The sequence below is a fragment of the Polyodon spathula genome, chromosome 1 (genome assembly GCF_017654505.1).
Source record: "Polyodon spathula isolate WHYD16114869_AA chromosome 1, ASM1765450v1, whole genome shotgun sequence".
Taxonomy (NCBI): domain Eukaryota; kingdom Metazoa; phylum Chordata; class Actinopteri; order Acipenseriformes; family Polyodontidae; genus Polyodon; species Polyodon spathula.
The window spans coordinates 42,429,229-42,448,511 of NC_054534.1; the positions used below are offsets into that span (position 1 = coordinate 42,429,229).

At 40.9% G+C, this 19,283-nt stretch overlaps 1 protein-coding gene across 10 annotated transcripts in view; it reads left to right on the forward strand.

Moving 5' to 3' along the window:
* The window catches only part of LOC121318871 (protein prune homolog 2-like), a 67,306-nt gene that overhangs the window by 3,296 nt on the left and 44,727 nt on the right, over window positions 1-19,283 (forward strand). For 8 of the 10 annotated variants that reach the window (XM_041256027.1, XM_041256107.1, XM_041256017.1 and 5 more), the window contains exon 2: window positions 1,198-1,302. In XM_041256027.1, coding sequence (XP_041111961.1) covers window positions 1,198-1,302 — 105 coding nt within the window. Of the gene's footprint in view, window positions 1-1,197; window positions 1,303-2,076; window positions 2,154-2,199; window positions 2,347-19,283 lie in introns of those variants that run through there. The other 2 variants (XM_041256099.1, XM_041256090.1) reach the window with 2 other exon arrangements.

Genomic DNA, 19,283 nt, shown 5'->3' on the forward strand with positions numbered 1-19,283 from the left:
GAATATTTCCTCTGGCATAGGGAAGATTTCACAATGAAACCCTGGGTATTAAATGGTAATGGTCCAGATGAAAGGGTAAATGTATTTTTTGGCTCCCTTGCTAAGGGAGTCTGTTATTTGAACTCCAGGGGGAATATACAAGCAGAAGTGTTTATAAAAGTGCATATGCCTCATCAATTATGCTTAAATGCATCATTAGTGCACAGTATTTAAAGTATTTAATTCAGTTTTTTTCTTTAGCTTATTGTATTTTTTTATTTAAAAAATAATAATGTATTGTACTATGTAAACATTCAGTTGACATACATTTAGATTTTTGTCTAATAGTGTGACACTTGGGGACAGGTTAACATTATGTTTAGCATTGGGATTATCGTCAAGGGGTTTGTATTTGTGGTACAACCCAACAAACAACAAATAGTTGCAGGCTGACTGGCTATGTGGTAAAAACAAATATACCTGACAGGTACTGAATAATCACAGTATAGAGGTACAGTATCTGGTTTTTGTGGTGCATTTTCAATAAGAATAAAATAGTTCTGAAAAAAGATTAGATTGAGATTCTGAAAAATATAGTGTTGCACGTCTCCACTTTTTGCTACAACTGTGTAAATAACATACTTCTATTTTTTTTTTCTTTTCATTGTTAACATCCTGACAGCTTTTTACACTTATAACTTTAAAGTCTTTTTAAAGCTATTTTCAAAATGTCTGGTCTAGTGCACTGGTAGTGCAAGGATTGTCCACATTGTCAAACAGGTAACACAGCAATAACGATCCATGATGTGGTACGGAACAGAAAAGCCAGAGCACTTGTTATGTTTTTTGGTTTTTCATTAAATTGCTCTTCCTTCAGTGATTTAAAGGACCTCAAACCCCAGTGCATCAGAGCAGCTATTTTGAAAAGAGCTTTGAAACTGACATTAAAGCTGTAAGTATAAAATGTTGTAAGGATGTTAACAATGAAAAGAAAAACTGCAGGTACTTTAAGCAGTTGTAGGAACACGTGGGGATGTGTAATGCTTTCAGAACCCCATTACTCTTACTCTGTTAATATATAGTTACCATGCCATCAAATCCCTACACATACCTTTAATGTCTGTTTATCACACACTCTCCCATAACAAAACATTTGCTAGCTAATGTTTAACTTTAATGCCATGTTAAAACAGCATTAAACAGTCTGTTTTCTGGCAGCTATTTAGAGGTCACCCATGAACTTCTGTGCCAGGAGCCCAAGGCAAAGATTTGCTTATCAGCCCCAGAGGGTGTAGAGAAGGACATCAAAGAAGACTTTTCAAGGTCAGTGATTCATTCAGTGACTCATTGTCAGTGTTAATTTTATTTAAAGATGTTTATTCAACTGCTATAAAGCGATTGATCGAAATACAACTGTTTAAATCATTATAATGGGGCCGTTTGAGGTTGTGAAAGTCAAACAAATACAGTGGATTTCAGTCTCACTGCATGTTTCCTTATATGAAAATATTGTATGTAAAACACCAGGGAAGATTCTATGCTAATGATTTAGGTAAGTCTTCCTCAAGAGAAAGAAACACAGACAACAGTCAAAATGTTTGTCGTTGAGTTAAGAAGTTATTTTTTAGTATTACTGCATCTACCACTATTGAGTATTTTATAGTTATGGTGATATTTGTATGAGACTTTTTTGTTTATTTTTAGCTTTACCTCAGATTGTGTAGAAAAACCATTTGGCTATTGTCATCTGTATACCTTTGTAGAATATTAATGCAGAAAGATATATTTTATGTTGTCTTTGATAAAGACTCTGTAGACAGCTACAATATAGCTGGTAAAAGATTTCTAGAAACATCTAAAGACCACTTTAGTAAAGTAGGAAATCTTCAGGAAGTGTTTTCTACAATATTTCTTGTTAAACAAGCTATTATTGATTTCTTGTTATTAGAAATGTACTAAAAAACACAAACTATTACCTTCTGTTCTGCTATTTGGCAGGTCATTTATATTATGAAGTAAATCATTGTTAACCACTAGGTGGCAAAAGTGTATTATACTCTTAACTAACAGATATGTAAAACATGTTTCCTGTGCACAGGAAATACAACTTGCATTAATGTATAATACCAACATATTGCGTATTTTACTGAATTTATTTGTCTTTCAGCATCAAGGTAAATATTTTATTGTTATAGATGTAAGGTATTGACCCTTGTTATGTCACTGCAACAGAGAATTATAGGGAAAGGACTTTAGACTTTAAACATGAGTCATAGTTTATATTCCACTTTAACAAAGTGAGCATGGTGCAAATATGCCTTTCAAACTTCCGGGTAGGTCATTTGGATACAGATACATAGAGTAAAGGTAAGTAACTCTAAATATAAAATCTACTAGTTGGGGGGGGACGGGGACGACACATCTTCTTGATATAATACATATGCATGTGTTTCTTCTCTATAAGATGCTAAGAGATATTAAGATATGCTCAACATGTCATTTAAGTAGAGACCTCTACTAAGAAACTGAAAGTAAAATTAGGGCCTGTTGAGAGATTTGACAGCAGATATGTTCATGTGCTGTACAAAATGTACAAAATAAGTCCTGTGAGATATAGTCAGAAAATGTTTCTAACACAAGCTCAATCCTAACAAAAACCTATATATATTGTACAAAGTATTATGGCAGATTCTTTAACTACTTCACTACAAAATGACAGATTGCATCCATCATGAAAAACTCCCCTCAGGCACTATATTGACAGATGCTGTACGTTAGGAAGAATCACGTTTTTAAATAACAAAAATGTACTCCCTGTGTGTGCACAAGATCAGCCTTGATGTGTTTATTTTGCACCTCAAGCTGTAATAAATAATAGGCCTGCTGTACTGTATTGGTGGGGCGTGACTCCATTAGTTTTAAGGTAAAACATGTGTGCTATATTCATGCTTTATTCACATTATTGTCCAATTACATTTATAACATTCAGAAGCTGGAGAATATAACTCTAGTGAATGGTCTTTTTCAACACATCGCTTCTTATAGTTTAAATCACCTTGATAACTATACAATATCACACATGCTTTTTTTTCTGTTGAGCCAATTAGACTCGTCGATAAAATGGTTAATACTAATGTAGAACAGTACGAGCATTATGTGTACACAGGTCTATTTAAAGCCAGTCCACAGTGCTTCTCTGCACAGTGTGTTTAATGACAATTCCTGTATGTCATTTATTTGACATAAATTGGAAAATCTATAACTAGCAGGTAACGTGTGACTTGTTGTGAATAATGATTCCAAAACAAACAGGGCATTTAGAACCCTTTCCCCCTACTTGACTGAGTTTTCTCAGAACTAGTCACATATGTTAAAGCTAAGGATCTTTCTGATGTTGGCTAATAACAGGAATGTGTCTAAGGTTACATTTCCTCTTCAAAGTCAATTTTATTTAAGTTTAAAGGGGTTCTTTATACCATCAGCATTTTTTAAATGTTTAACTTCCCGTGGCAATTTAGAGGAAAGATCTCAAACCCCAGTGTACTAGAGTGGACATTTTGAAAATAGCTTTGAAACAGACTTTAAAGTTATGAGTGTACAAAGTTGGATGTTAACAGTGAAAAGAAAAATTATGGTTACTTTATTTAAGCAGTTGTAAGAGCACGTGGGGACGTGTAACGCTAACGCTTTCGGAACCCCGCTTCTCTTACTCTTAATATGTAGTTACCATGCCTTCAAAAGCCTACAGATACCTTTAATGTCTGTTTCCAAGCACAGTCCCTTGAGAAAGGAATGTCAACCATAACAAAACATTTGCTAGCTAATGCATTACTTTAACGCCACGTTAAACCAGTATTAAAACAAGCCATGTGCAATCTAATCTTTTGTGTTGCTAATCTTTTTGAGATGCTAAAGAGTTTTCTGGTGATAGCTATTAATAGGAATGTGTCTAAGGTTTCATTTCCTCTTCAAATACAATCTTTTTTTTTAAGCTTATAAGGGATTTTCTATAATGATCACTCTCTATATAATCACAGTTTGAGAATGGATAGCAATTACAAATGCACACCCAGGTGGTCATTTTTTAACCCGCATTACTTAAGAAATTCAATTTTTCTGTATAGTCAAAATATATGATTGTAATGGCTCTACTGTACATTTAAGTGTTTTGTCCATCTAGAGTGATTGTATTTTGGCCAGTCAAATTTAACAAAGCATCCATAGTGGGTTGTGTATCACATACAGGGAAGACATTGAGGTTTATCTCGTTTTATTTAAGTTTCCAGCAGAACTTCCATGGTAGGTAGAACAGCTGAATGTCTTGTTCAAGATGCAAAGCACAGCAAAAATAAAGAAAAGACAGTGGCCATACTGGAAAAAACCCAGAATGAGACTCTGTTCCACTGTGAGGGGTATAGGGCCTCTGTGGTAAACCAGCATGGAACTGAGTCTGTTTTTAATGGTCATGTATCCCAGTAGAACAATTCAGTGAATGAATTACTGCCTCTAATTACTTTGGAGCAAAGTTTATTCTCCAGAATGGGACAGTGCTTTTGATTCAATGTCATCATCGTGCTTTTGAGACTGTTTCTTGTGAAATAATAGTAATTTAGGCTGTTCTGGCATCGCAATGACCTGCCAACAGAGTGCCTACTATCTGCCCTCTTTCACATTCTGTCAGATCTGCAACCTTGCCCATCGTCATTTAAACTTGCAACATGGAGATGCACCTGATATATTACAGAATATCAGGGGTGTGTAACACGTTAATAAGTTACTTCAGGAACAGATGTGTGTGCTGCGTATTGGAGATATTTAAAATGTATCCTCAAACCTCAGTATGTTCTGATCTAATGAAGTGCAGAAGCAATGCCCTTTTAATTAAGCAGCACAAGAGCTTCATTGTGTGATTAACAGAGAAACATTCCCCTGATGTTTGGTGTATCCTGTGTGAACTTGATATGCAAATACTTAATCTGTGATTACACATTTCATTTAATTTTGGTAACAAATAGAAAAAGTGTGCACTTGTGCAGTATGCTTATGAGTATACATACAGTATGTAAGCAATAAGGCACAATAGGGTGTGGGATATACTCTAATATCCACACTCCCCGGGTGCGTTATAAGGCACGAGGCGAAGCCGAGTTGCTTTAACTGCCCGGGGCGTGTGGATATTAGAGCATATCCCACACTCTGAAGTGCCTTATTGCACTTATAAAATGGATCAACCAACATTACAAAAAAACAAAACAAAAAAACATGTAAAAACATGTTTTAATTAACATTGCCATTGAAAGTGCAGTTTTGATTCCTTACACTTCTTGTAATTTTAGGTTTATTAGTTACATTTTAAAGTAAAATATTATTTCCCATTTTCATCATGACACAGCACAAATGAGTCTGCCTTTAAATCACGCAGACCTTTCATCACAAGACCTGCAACAGTATCAGGTGATATTGCATTTTTTAATTACCCTTTGTTATCCGGGGTAGTAACAGGAGGTATCCATACCGTGTTTGTGCTAGTACAGCTTCACAGTGGCGAGTTCAGGAGGCGTGTAGCAAGGGGGTTTCCAATTTCCTGTCAATTAGTTCCTATTTACTATTTAAGCCCTGATCACCTTTGCTGTCTAGCGTTTCGTATTTTTTTGTAGCACACGCACAGACGCCGCCTTTTTGTATTTCTCCGCTAATCTATGCTTCGTTGCCTTTCACTGGAGGTCAATTCTCTGCGCAGCCCTACCAAGATATTATCAAATATTTTCCTACCTGCTCCGGTGCTGTTTCTCATCATTCAGCTTCTTCATTCGGCTACAGGAGCTCCAGTGTTAGTCTTTGCTGCTCTTTCCAGCCTCCAGCCAGCAACAGCACCGTTCAAACCGCAGCTTCATTTCTCATCTCGTCCGCGTCTTCACAAACTGGCCCTCCACTAAAATCTCTAAAGCTCCTTCAACAGACATCGACATTCCCGTCGTCAGCGTTTGCCTTGCCATTGCTCCTCTATTTAATCCACCACAAAGATCTGTCAGCTGAACATTCCTTTACTCTTCGCTTGCAATCAAGCACCCCTCCTCCGCTCCCAGAGCCAGCAAAATTGCTTTTCCTTCATAGGATCCTGACCTGAACTTCTATTGGCTACGTTCAACGTTTTAGGGACCTGTCCATTCAGTTTCGTGCTCTGTTTCGCTGTGTGGCGGCTTGTGCTTTCGACTTGTCACAAGATTCAACAACACTGCTGTTTTGCAACTTTTCCACCAGCGCTTCTCAGTTCGTGGCTACCACGGCAACGCCCTCATTGCGTGACTGCGGGGAGTGGTAAAAGTAACCATGGTGACCAGGCAGCTTAATTTGCACTGCGAGCTCCCTACTTCAGTACTGCAATTTTCTGGCTTGCTTACTTGCTGCTGGGCTTTTACAACCTGCGAGGGCTTGCTCAACTCGCCGAATTGTGACATCTAAATACTGCATTAACGTATTTATATACATGACTGACTGTCCTAAAACATGTAATGAAGATATTAAAATCTAAAAGAGTACGCAATTGTTGTCTACACCAACAAGGATTTTAATTACAATAACCAAGTATTCTACCCGGCTTCACTCAAGCCAATGGTTAATTCTAATACATAACCGCTAGATGGCAGTGTAACACCACAAATTTTATACAGTCTCTAAGCTGGTTTGCTATCACTGTGAAGCTCACACACTCCAGCTTTTCTACACATCCCTGCAGTTTGTTGTCATTCTGAGGGATTTACAGGAGACCTCCTCCTCAACCTTTTGTAGCAACTGACATTCTTCAATTTCAACAGTTCCCCTCATCAAGGACCTGGTCATGAAGCAACCTTACTCAGCTGTTTGAGATGCTCAGTATCTACCATCATAATATCGTCCTGCTTTCCTGCATCACGCATCCATTCCTGTGACTTATTCCTGTTCCCAGATTCGTGTTTCCTCATCTGGCGCTGCTCCTCCAGTCCGACCAGCTTCATCAAAAGTCATCATTTCATCAACGCGAGCTGCTAGTCAGTCATGGAACCATGTCCTACGATTTATCAATAAACTGCTTCCGACCAATCAATAGGTTTTGCAGACGCCTCGGAGCAACATATTCTTCATCCTCTCTGGTTCTGCAGCGGTCTCAGATCTTCATCTCTGCCCAAAAGCAGCCCCATCTCTGGCTCCATCTAAATCGGCCTTAACACCGAAAGACCAATATCTACTGCATTCAGCAGATCCCCTCTCTCTGCAGCAGACCACAGCACTCTACCGATGACCTCTGCTCTGTTCAGCAGATCCCGCCTTCTACTGTTAATTGCTCCTCACTACAGCAGATCTCCACTCCCTCTTCAGATCTGTTCACTACCGCAGCTGCAAAGTCTCTAGAGCCAACAATGCTCCAGCCTTCCTCCAATACGCAGATCGTGGCAGTATTCCCACAATCAAGGCTAACGCTAATCTCCATCTAATCAAAATATGTGGCACTTCTTCAGCAGTCCTATTCCTCCCAAATGTTACATCATTAATACTTGGTTTGAGATGTGGTACGAGACTGGAAATCTGTCTTGATTATGAGTTAAGGTTTTCACTATTAAGAGAATAACTGGCGTTGCGAAACCCAAATCTCTGAATGTGAGTTTACCTTTTCCATTTCAAGCAGACATGATAGTAGCAAACTGCTGATCGATCCTTTATTAACTAACACATAGAAAGGCGGCATCTCATCTTTGCCCTCATTTCTAGAACATAGGGCGCAAAGGAGCCGTGCTTCCCCAGTAGCCGATTCATGTTCGTTCAGTCCAGCTGCCACCTCAGCCCTCAGTTCCAGCTCTTCTGCCTCTACTTTCGGTATCCAAGTTCAGTCAGTTGGTCCCATTTGATTCCACAACCCCCATCCAGAATCCTCAGCTTCTCCAGATGCTATTTAACTAAAACCTACTCTCCATAACCCCCTTCAATCTGTTCAGCATTACATGTCTGCAGCCCTCCACCTTGTTCAAGCTCCTATTCTACAGCCTGCTCAGCGTCTTCAATCCCCTGCGCCCAGATTCGAATAATCATAGCCCTCAATCAAAACCTGGCTCTCATGGTCCATGCTAGGGATTCTCTCCAGCTCCCTCCAGTCTCTCCATATTCACATTCTGTCTGACCCTCTGTGAGATTCTTAAGAGCTTTCCTCCTGCCTCACCTTCCCGTTTGTCTATATCAAAATATATTCTCCATTTGCTAATTTCCACTCTTCTGAAAAGCCACTTCTCCCCCTACAGTGATTTACCCATGGAGATCAGCTGCCTCTCGGCCACCTTCCATGCTTACTCCATCACTTGGCTGCGTACCTCAGGACAGATCAATTCAGCACAGTCGGTCCACTCACACGTCAAGTATCAAGTTCCCTATCTCCCTTTTCAAGGTATCTCCACAGCAGGAACCCCCCCCTCCTCAGACCATCTGTTCATTGATTCATCTCACTCCTATCATCACTCACCTCGTCTCAAGCAGACCTCCCTCCATTCCTCCACCCTTGCCCCCCAAGCAGGCTTCCTTCCTGTCCACCCTGGCCTCGTGAGTAGGCCTCCCTCCTGAACTCCACCCTCTCCTCCAGAGCAGGCCTCCCTCCTCGCCTCCTTGCATGGCTCCCTCCTCTCCTCCGAGCAGACCTCCCTCCTCTCCACCCTCGCCTCGCAGGCCTCCCTCCTCTCCACCCTCTCCTCCAGAGCAGGCCTCCCCCCCTCGACTCTCCCCTTTCCCCCCCAGCCTGATCACGAATGTGGGGGAACTGGTCCTCCTCTGCAGTGGATTCCTACATTCATTCATCCTTCCCTGATATAGTTGCTGCTCCTTCTAAAAATGGTAGAATCATCTCTTCTCTTTGGAAAGATTGCTTCTCCCCCTGTGAGGATCTACTCATGGAGACAATCTGCCTCACAGCCTTCTTTGGCTTTCTCAGAAGCTCCGAATTCACAGTTCCCTCAGCTTCTTGCTTCCCCTCGGTGGGTATTCGTTTGTGACCTCTCTTCTATTTCCAACTCCTATTTTCTTATTCGGCTGCGCACTTCAAAGACAGACCAACTCTGATGCGGTCAATTCATTCATCTTTCAAGGACCAAGTCTGCTCTCTGCCCTTTCAGCAATGTCAAGGTATCTCTCATGCAGGAAACCCTGCCCCCCCCCCCCCCCCCCCCCCCCCCCCCCGGACCCTCTATTCATCAATTCTTCCAGATCCATCGTCACTTGTCTCTGGTTATCAACCCACCTCTTCACCCTCCTCTCCAGGACAGGCCTCCCTCCTCAGCTATTTACCCCATTCCTTCCGTATCGGTGCAGCCACCTCCGCTGCAAGGGCCAGCATCAATCAGAGCCTGAGCAAGACCATGGGGCACGGTCCTGTTCTGCAGTGGATTCTTATGTTCATTCATCTCCCTCTGACATAGTTGCAGCCCATTCCAAAATTGCTAGTATGCCTGAAGTGGGGGCTACCTGTCTGCTGGAGCCACTAGAGGTTTTCCCCTAATTAGCTTCAAGGGTTTTTTTCCTCTCCACTGAGCAGCAGGTATACACATAGTCATATCCTACTAAATTTACTAACCATTCTCCTGTTTGTCCCGTTTGTCCTTCTAGTCTTATGTTTATGTTATGCGCTGGCATGTGCTCTTTTGTTTGTCTCACGGTGTGGGTGATTTGGTGGAGTACCCGGGGTCCATCCTTTGGGGAGCAAGTGATCTCACTTCCCCGACCTCAGGGCATGGCTTCAGCTAACCCTTAACCTTCAGGGGGGATCTCACAGTATGAGTCAGAGAGGACCCCCGGCCACACTCTGTTCTTTCGCAGCTCCTGCGCTTATCTTGCCTCACTCAAGGCGTTCTATACTCTGTCTCAGTTCGGGACGTGGCTACTCATGCTCGAGTCCCATACTAATTTCTATGCCTTATTCTTATCTCAGGTCCCACTCTGTCCTACTAACCGTTCCCTTCTGCTTCTTCTGCCCTATCTCTATCCCTATCTCTACCCCCAGCTCACGCCTCGTGAATTGCATGGAATACCTGGTTACTTATCAAACTGACTTTGCAATTTGCACTGGACCAGTGTTAAACAATTTAAAACAATGCAGGGCACAACAGAAGACATGATACCCTCATACCTGGACACATTTAAAAGGTATGGCAGGAACTGTCAAGATGAATTTATAAACATTAAACGCAGCAGGCTGGCAGACTGAAGAACGGACAGCGGGAGCAACGACAACAAAAAACATCTTTTAACCCCAAAGTCTCTTTTAAGAGGGACCCAAATCTTTTGTGAAAAGCTGAAAGTTTAAGAGATATTTTTAAGAAACTATGTATTTTCCAAATAGGATAGGGAAATGCCGTAGTTCAGGGAGAAGGAACATAGTGATCAGAATGGCGAGTTTTGAATTTATTTGAATACTTTTGCTTTTTTTTTCACTACTTTAATTAATCATTGGTGTCTGGTTCAGATTCATTTAATATCTCATGTATACTTCGGTTTCCCAAAAGTTCAACATCAACATAAATCTCGTCGGTCATGTTTATTGCGATAAATTCCAATATGTCTGCCGTTTTTGTTTTTAAATTCTAGGTGTATGGATATCTGCCAGTGATTTGCCCATTTTTGAAAAAAAGTGCCGACCCATGGTGATATGCTGTAATATCAACACCCCCATGTGACCTATTTTGACCAATCAGGATAGAGTATTTAAAATACCCATTTTATAAATCTTGAGAACAATCTACATATCTTCCTCATTCTGGAACAATCAGATTTCCACACTATATCATTTGGGGGTGGTGGAGACTACACCAAACCGTGGGACATGCCAACAATGGCTTGGTTTACATGCACTTTAAAATCGACTCTACAGTCATGACTGTGCGACGTTGTCACACGAATACATCGTGGAACAGAAAAAGGACGTCCTTTGGGCAGCGCAATTTTAAGGGCAGGGTCAATCGCTTTCTCATTGTAAAAATAGCTGTACAAACCCATGTAAACCGGAGTAGAAATCGTGCTTGTGGCTCACAAGATTTCAGCAGTCTTTCTGACTTAATATCACGTAACCTCCAGTGATAAGGCCGTGAAAAACAGACACCATCCAGCACATACACACACACACACACACACACACACACACACACACACACACACACACACAGAATACATTTATGGATTTCTTCAACAATAGAACCGCCACGGTTATACCAACAACCACTGGTACATTTTAAACACCATCAATATTAAAATGAAAGACAAACTGTCAGATACAACTCAAGTTTTATTCAAGCACATCATATCAAACATCTGCACAGCCAAAACACTGTATTTAAATGAACAATTAAACATAAAAGGGTTTATTTTCTAACTTGCCACGTATAAAGCACTACTTCAAAAAATGAAAAACTATAATAAAATAAACATATGAAAACAACTAGTGTGTAAACAGGTATGTGCACATACAAAAATGTAAAAACAAAAGTAGTTTTTAATCTAAAACGAAAGAAACATAATTTATCTTGCGTGTTTGTCACTCGCAGCACAGAATCCAGGTTGAGCTGCAGCCTGCAGCTTTTTGATCGAAATGTTTCTGTTGAAGTGCTATGGCTAGCTTCAAGATGAAATCTCCTACCTTGTACAAAGTGAAGGACTTGATGGCTGCCAGGTCCAGTAGAGATAACAACAGGCTTATATATATTTAAAAAAAAATTCCTACACTGAACAAAAATATAAACGCAACATGTAAAGTGTTGGTCCCATGTTTCATGAGCTGAAATAAAAGATCCCAAAAAGCTTATTTCTCAAATTTTGTGCACAAATGTGGTTACATCCCTGTTAGTGAGCATTACTCCTTTGCCAAGATAATCCATCCACCTGACAGGTGTGGCATATCATGAAGCTGATTAAACAGCATGATCATTACACAGGTGCTGGGGACAATAAAAGGCCACTCTAAAATGTGCAGTTTTGTCACACAACACAATTCCAAAGATTTCTCAAGTTTTGAGGGAGTGTACAATTGGCATGCTGACTGCAGGAAGCTGTTGCCAGAGAATTGAATGTTCATTTCTCTATCATAAGCCGTCTCCAACGTAATTTTGGAGAATTTGGTAGTACGTCCAACTGGCCTCACAACCGCAGACCCTGTGTAACCACACCAGCCCAGGACCTCCACATCTGGCTTCTTCACCTGCGGGATCATCTGAGACCAGCCACACGGACAGCTGATGAAACTGTGGGTTTGCGGAACCGAAGAATTTCTGCACAAACTGGCAGAAACCGTCTCAGGGAAGCTCTTCTGCGTGCTCATTGTCCTTACCAGGGTCTTGACCTGACTGCAGTTTGGCGTCGTAACCGACTTCAGTGTAGAAATGGTCACCTTCGATGGCCACTGGCACGCTGGAGAAGTGTGCTCTTCACGGATGAATCTCGGGTTCAACTGTACCGGGCAGATGGCAGACAGCGTGTATGGTGTCGTGTGGGCCAGTGGTTTGCTGATGTCAACGTTGTGAACTGAGTGCCCCATGGTGGCGGTGGGGTCATGGTATGGGCAGGCATAAGCTATGGACAATGAACACAATTGCATTTTATCGATGGCAATTTGAATGCACAGAGATACCGTGACGAGATCCTGAGGCCCATTGTCGTGCCATTCATCTGCTGCCATCACCTCATGTTTCAGCATGATAATGCACGGCCCCATGTCGCAAGGATCTGTACACAATTCCTGGAAGCAGAAAATGTCCCAGTTCTTCCATGGCCTGCATACTCACCACACTTGTCACCCATTGAGCATATTTGGGATGCTCTGGATTGACGTATACGACAGCGTGTTCCAGTTCCCGCCAATATCCAGCAACTTCGCACAGCCATTGAAGAGGAGTGGGACAACATTCCACAGGCCACAATCAACAGCCAGATCAACTCTATGCGAAGGAGATGTGTCATGCTGCATGAAGCAAATGGTGGTCACACCAGATACTGACTGGTTTTCTGATCCACGCCCCAACCTTTTTTTTTTTTTTTTTTAAGGTACCTGTGACCAACAGATGCATATCTGTATTCCCAGTCATGTGAAATCCATAGATGAGGGCCTAATGAATTTATTTCAATTGACTGATTTCCTTATATGAACTGTAACTCAGTAAAATCTTTGAAATTGTTGCATGTTACGTTTATATTTTTGTTCAGTGTATATTCAAAATATAAACATCTATTGTAAAAGGTAGTTCTAGTGTTAATGAAATGCAACTTTTATATGTTCCACAACGACACAAACACACACAAATATAAATTCTAAGTAGTAAAACTTGTAGAAATTATATTTTGTATAATTTTGTGTGTGTGTGTGTGTGTGTGTGTGTGTGTGTGTGTGTGTGTGTGTGTGTGTGTGTGTTTTATCACATGACTGCGTTTTATCCGGTGAAACGAAGGGTGAAACGGACACTACGACAGCCAAAGTATATACTTTTATATAGAAAGCTATGACTTTTTAAACAAAGTTACAGACTGGAATTACAAGCTACAGTACTCTGCTCACCAAGATTCACATTTTGTTACCTTGTTGTTACCTTTACTAAATCATTAACATTATTTCCCAACCCAGGAAAAAAAAAAAAAAAATCTCAGATTTAGCACATAGCATGTTGACATCGCTTTTTTTTCATTCCTTTAACGTGATTAATGAAATGTACCTGTAATTTTATTTTAAATGTATGGTGCTTGCTTGTAACTTATTGTACCGAGTGCGGCAACAGTCTTGGGTCCAAACCGTCAGCCAAGTGTAGATATACTATTTACATCCTCGCTATATGGCCTTAATTATACTATTAAATACTGATTTAAAAAAAGAAAAATCATGTTGATGATGTTGGCTAGTACAGCTCTATGCTACCGACACGGCAAAGCAACATTTGATTTATCTATTTATTTTTTTAAACAAGGAACCGAGATTTCAATTAACAACAACGCTTTTTTTAAGGGGGGGGGGTTACTGTTTTCTTCAGTTAATAGGATATAGCCAGACTACGGCTGGATGCAGCATGCCACAAATAGGTACTGTACTTGTAATTCTACTTTTATTCTCAATCTCGTTGCTATTATTATTAGTGCTAGTAGTGACTGTTCTGGTACAAGGTACATTGTTGGTATTTTGACAGTTTGACAGTTTGAAAACAAGCCATCTTTCAGCAGCAAAAAAAGTCTTAAAAGCTAATGTTATGTTCTTGTCAGCTAACTAACGCACTCATTTGTACTCAGTCATGTAGTTAGTTTTCTACCTCTGGTAAATTATTATCTTATGTCTATGTAACGCAATTCTGTGTAATGTTAAGTTTGATAGGTTAACGCAGCCTCTTTACACACCACCATCTATCTAGCTATGTGTGCGTAATGTTAACGTTACTTATCCACATGACGTTCATTTGTATCTATGCTAGCTTCAGGGTAGAAATGTAAGTATGTTAGTCTAGCAGGTGTCTGTTATTTAACTGTATTTGTGTATGCTTCTCTGTTGTAGTTTCACACCCACCTTTTTTATTGCCACATGGCAAATAAATGTGCCAACACCCAAAACGTCTTGTGTGGTGAAGGAGGAGGAAGTTTAGCTGCCTGTCAACCTTGAGCAAGGACGACGCTCACGGGGTGACAGAACAGTGACAAATACTGTAATAATAAAGAAAATCAAAGAATAAAACAGTACTAATATTATTAATAAAATTTAGCTAATGCCATTATCCAAGTTGACTTCCTTAACTTACTCTAGCAGCTTATATTGTTCGTTTTGGATTGTCCTTTTACTATATTGAACAAAAGGCTTTGGACTCAAACAGGGTTGTTATAGCGAGGGTGTACTGTATTTATTATTTGACTTGTATGTTTAATATACAACACTTGCACATTTTAATATATAATGCATGCACATTTGGTATTTCATTTTTGTTATTTTTCACCTCCCAGAGTGTTTAACAGTTAACAGAGGGTATAAAGAAGTCTGGATCAGAATCCAATATCATCCCTTACAAAAAAGTAACATACTGCAAGTATACTTGTGCCAGAATTTTCAGGGTTTAGTATACTGTTGGTACCATTAGTCTATCCTATTTTGGCACAAGTATACTTGCAGTGTACAACTTTGTATATTCTTTTTTTAAAATAATGCAATGTAGTTCTCAAATATTGAACATTTCTTAGATTGCATCTTTCTTCTCTTTTGCATACCTGCATTGTCTCTTGCTAGATATGCACCTGCAGATTCTGACAAATACTTTTAGAAAACCAGGAGCAACTTCTGCTCTGGATCAAAAAGATATAATGCTCTGTGGTTGCCCGCCTATGTGGATAACTATCAAAAAACTAATAGAAACTAACTAAAACACAAGTCTGGGAAAAACAAACGGAAGTCTGGAAAAAGTCAGGAATTTTGATGTTGAAAAAGAGAACAGTGTACTTTGTACAAATCACAGTCCGTAGGTCAATTATAAGCAACTTCACATTTCTTTTGGACAACCAAATGTCGACAATGGACTGCCCAAAGGGCAAGTAACATTACCAAAATTTCGTGAGCCCTGATACAGCAGAAAGTGAATTTAGCTAAAGATACTAATTTAACAATGCTAACAACATATTCTTAGCAGTAATTCATTAACTAAGACAAAACACACTATCCCCCAGTAGCACCAGCAGAGCTGGAGTGCCCACAAGGCACAAAGCGACCATTTTCACACAGAGGCCGCTGCTTTCACCTGCAGCTCCCCTTCTGACAGTACAGCAGTCAGTAGAGTTAATTCAGAGTACATTTTTTCAAACTGCACAAAACAGTATCTTGCAATTTTCAACTGAACATTTTTTCCAAAAATGACTGATCTATAATTACAGTTAATTAAAGTTTTATCAGATTTATTTATGTAATTTACTAAGTTTATATACATATGTCCATGTGACAGAGTGCCCGCCCCTGTGTATATTATCTGTTATGTGTTGCGTGTTGTGTGTTTAATGTTGGTGTATAGTCATTGGTTCACGAGATATAAACGGGTCTGTGTAACACGAGTGTTTAAAATGTATATTTCTATTTAGCCACGAGGATTGCACAGCACATCACGTGCAAGTAAAAAGTAATATATGAGCACAGGGAATTGCACTTTATTAATTCACGTGTAGTTGTACCGAGACTCCAATTGAATGATTGATTAGCAATCGAGTCTTGGTACAGCTGCATAAAAACAGCATGTTTTCACCCAAAGGCAGTTGGGTGTTTGGTGAGTAGAGAACGGGAGAGAGAGGAGGAGTAATAGAGCGTATTATCAATTGCTATTGCGTGCTGGTGGGACCAGCACGATACTTGTTAGTCTGGCTATCTGCTCACCGTGTTTGTCTAGTATAGTCCGTTTTTGTTTGTCTCCTTTATTTTGGCGTAAAGTGTGTGTCCTGTTTTCTGTTTGTTTAAACCTTTTATTTTGCAATAAACCGGCGCAAGCAAGCGTCCCCATCATTTCAATTAATCCGTCCTGTGTTTGTGTATTTCATTTGTGACAGGATGACAGAGGGCTGAGGCTCAGAGACAGAGTGAAGGCAGAAGTAAAGTTTATTAAACAAAAATAATCAAATAAGTAGGCACAAGGGCCAACAGAAAGAGGTAAAAACAGAAATGAACTTACAAAGTAAACGGTCAGGTTCCAGGTCTTTTAAAACAAGACACTCCTTTATTCTAAACACAAAACTCTCCAACACACAAGCAAACTCCCAAACAAAAGAACACCTCCCAGCCAGGGCCTCTCCCCTGGCTTTTATCCCCTGTTTTCCTGGCAGGGAGAAATTTAACCCCCTCCCTGCCAGTTCCAAACATATTCATATAGACGGGGAGTTCCCTGTCACACATTCCTTCCTGGTTCTGACGCCGCCCACTTCGGCCGTCTCTGTGACACGTGGTGTCCTGCATGGGATTTAACAGCGCCTCCAAGCGTCAGACCAGGAGGGGTGTTTTGTGTGGGGAAAAAAAAAAAAAAAAAAAAAAAATGGGAAAAAGTGGCCAGAGGAAGCAGCAACCTCCCCAGCAGCCAGAGCAGGTGCTCTTGTTTGAGATGACTGTGTCCAGGAAAATTCGGGACGAGGACCTGGACACATCTGTGGAGACTTGGGAGAGCCAGGGGGGATGGTGCCTCCTGTGCAAGCGCTACGGGCATGGAGTGGCTGACTGCCCTCTCCCGGATACAGAAGGGGGCCAGAGCGCCTGGAGGCCCAGGAGAGGAAGGTGAGGAGGAGGCAGAGAAGGGGAAAGGGGAAGAGGAAGGCAGAGTGTCCACCGCCCAAGTCTCCACCAGCAGGGGAAGAATGCCTGCTGGTGTTGCCTCCAGAGGGAGAGGAGCCATCTCCAGTGCCAGAGGGAGAGGTCCCACCGCTGTCTCCAGAGCCGCACCAGTCCTGCAAGAGAGGCAGAGCCGCACCAGTCCCCTGTAATAAGGGTAGACTACACGCCGCTCCCACCTCCACCACCAGGCGACTACACGTCTCTGCCACCTTCATCGGCAGGAGCGGAGCAGCAGGAGCTGCCTCTGCCTCCGCCACCTCCATTGGCAGGAGCAGAGCAGCAGGAGCTGCCTCTGCCTCCTCCACCAGCAGAGGGTGAATGCCTGCTGGGTCCCTGTCCACCAGCAGAGGGTGAATGCCAGCTGGGTTCCTTTCCACCAGCAGAGGATGAATGCCTGCTGGTATCACTTCCCCCACCATCACAAGGAGAGGAGCTGGAGCTGCCTCTGCCTCCATCATCATCAGGGGGAGAGGAGCAGGAGCTGTCTCTCCCTTCATCAGAAGGCCCAGGACTTTATGTGGGACTTTTGGGCTTTTAAAGGGGGAGGTGGCCATTGAGGCCATGTGTGCTTTGCACAGGGCTAGGGGGCATATGTGACAAAGTGCCCGCCCCTATATATATTATCTATTATGTGTTGCGTGTTGTGTGTTTAATGTTGGTGTATAGTCATTGGTACACGGGATATAGACGGGTCTGTGTAACACAAATGTTTAAAATGTATATTTGTGTTTAGCCACGAGGATTGCACAGCACATCACGTGCAAGTAAAAAGTAATGTGAGCACAGGGAATTGCACTTTATTAATTCACTTGCAGTTGTGCCGAGACTCCAATTGAATGATTGATTAGCAATTGAGTCTTGGTACAGCTGCATAAAAACAGCATGTTTTCACCCACTCGGGGTTGGGTGTTCGGTGAGTGGAGAACGGGAGAGAGAGGAGGAGTAATAGAGCGTATTATCTATTGCTATTGCGTGCTGGTGGGACCAGCACGATACTTGTTAGTCTGTCTATCTGCTCACCGTGTTTGTCTAGTATAGTCCTTTTTTGTTTGTCTCCTATATTTTGGCATAAAGTGCGTGTCCTGTTTTCTGTTTGTTTAAACCCTTTATTTTGCAATAAACCGGCGCAAGCAGGCGTCCCTATCATTTCAATTAATCTGTCCTGTGTTTGTGTATTTCATTCCTTCCTGGTTCTGACGCCTCCCACTTCGGACGTCTCTGTGACAGTCCATTAATGAATTAGTAAATAATATGTTAACATAACTGATATACAAAAATGGTTTTCTTAGCACACACTTCAATCAATGTTTATTATATTTATTAATAAACTGATGTTCATTTATTAAAAGAAAACACTTTTAAACAAATGTTTACTTTTCATTGGAACTATTTTCTTGTGCCTGGTGATATTTACAGTACTGTGTTAATTTAGAAAGTAAATGAATCATTGAGGTTAAGGAATTGAACTGATGCATTATATTGGACTAGAATCTTATACAGTAGCCGAGCATGTGTAAATACATACATTTTACAAAATCCTTTTATGTTGGCAATAACTTTGCTTAATTACCACTGGATATTATGTACATAAGGGACTTTCCAAGATTAAGGTTTAAAGGCAAAGGGCCACTTTAAATGAGTGGTTTGTCTCAGGTGAATTGGCAATGTGCGTGCATGTTGGCAGGGAAAGCTTGTTAAAATGCCCAAAAAAACAGGCACACTATTTTAACGGGAAAGTCTCATTTATCGGTTAGAATCAAGGAATGCTCATACACGTGTTAATTAGCTCACTCAAGTGCCTTACCTAAAGCCACATGGGAATATGTAAGTTGACATGCTCCAAATATGGCAGCAAGAAAGTTTTTTTTTTTTTTTTTTTTTTTTTGCAGTATTTATAAATTGAGCATTGAGAAATAACTTGTACAATTACTCAATACTGTTTGATATAGTTACTGTCAGTATAATCGCTGGATTATAATGTTAC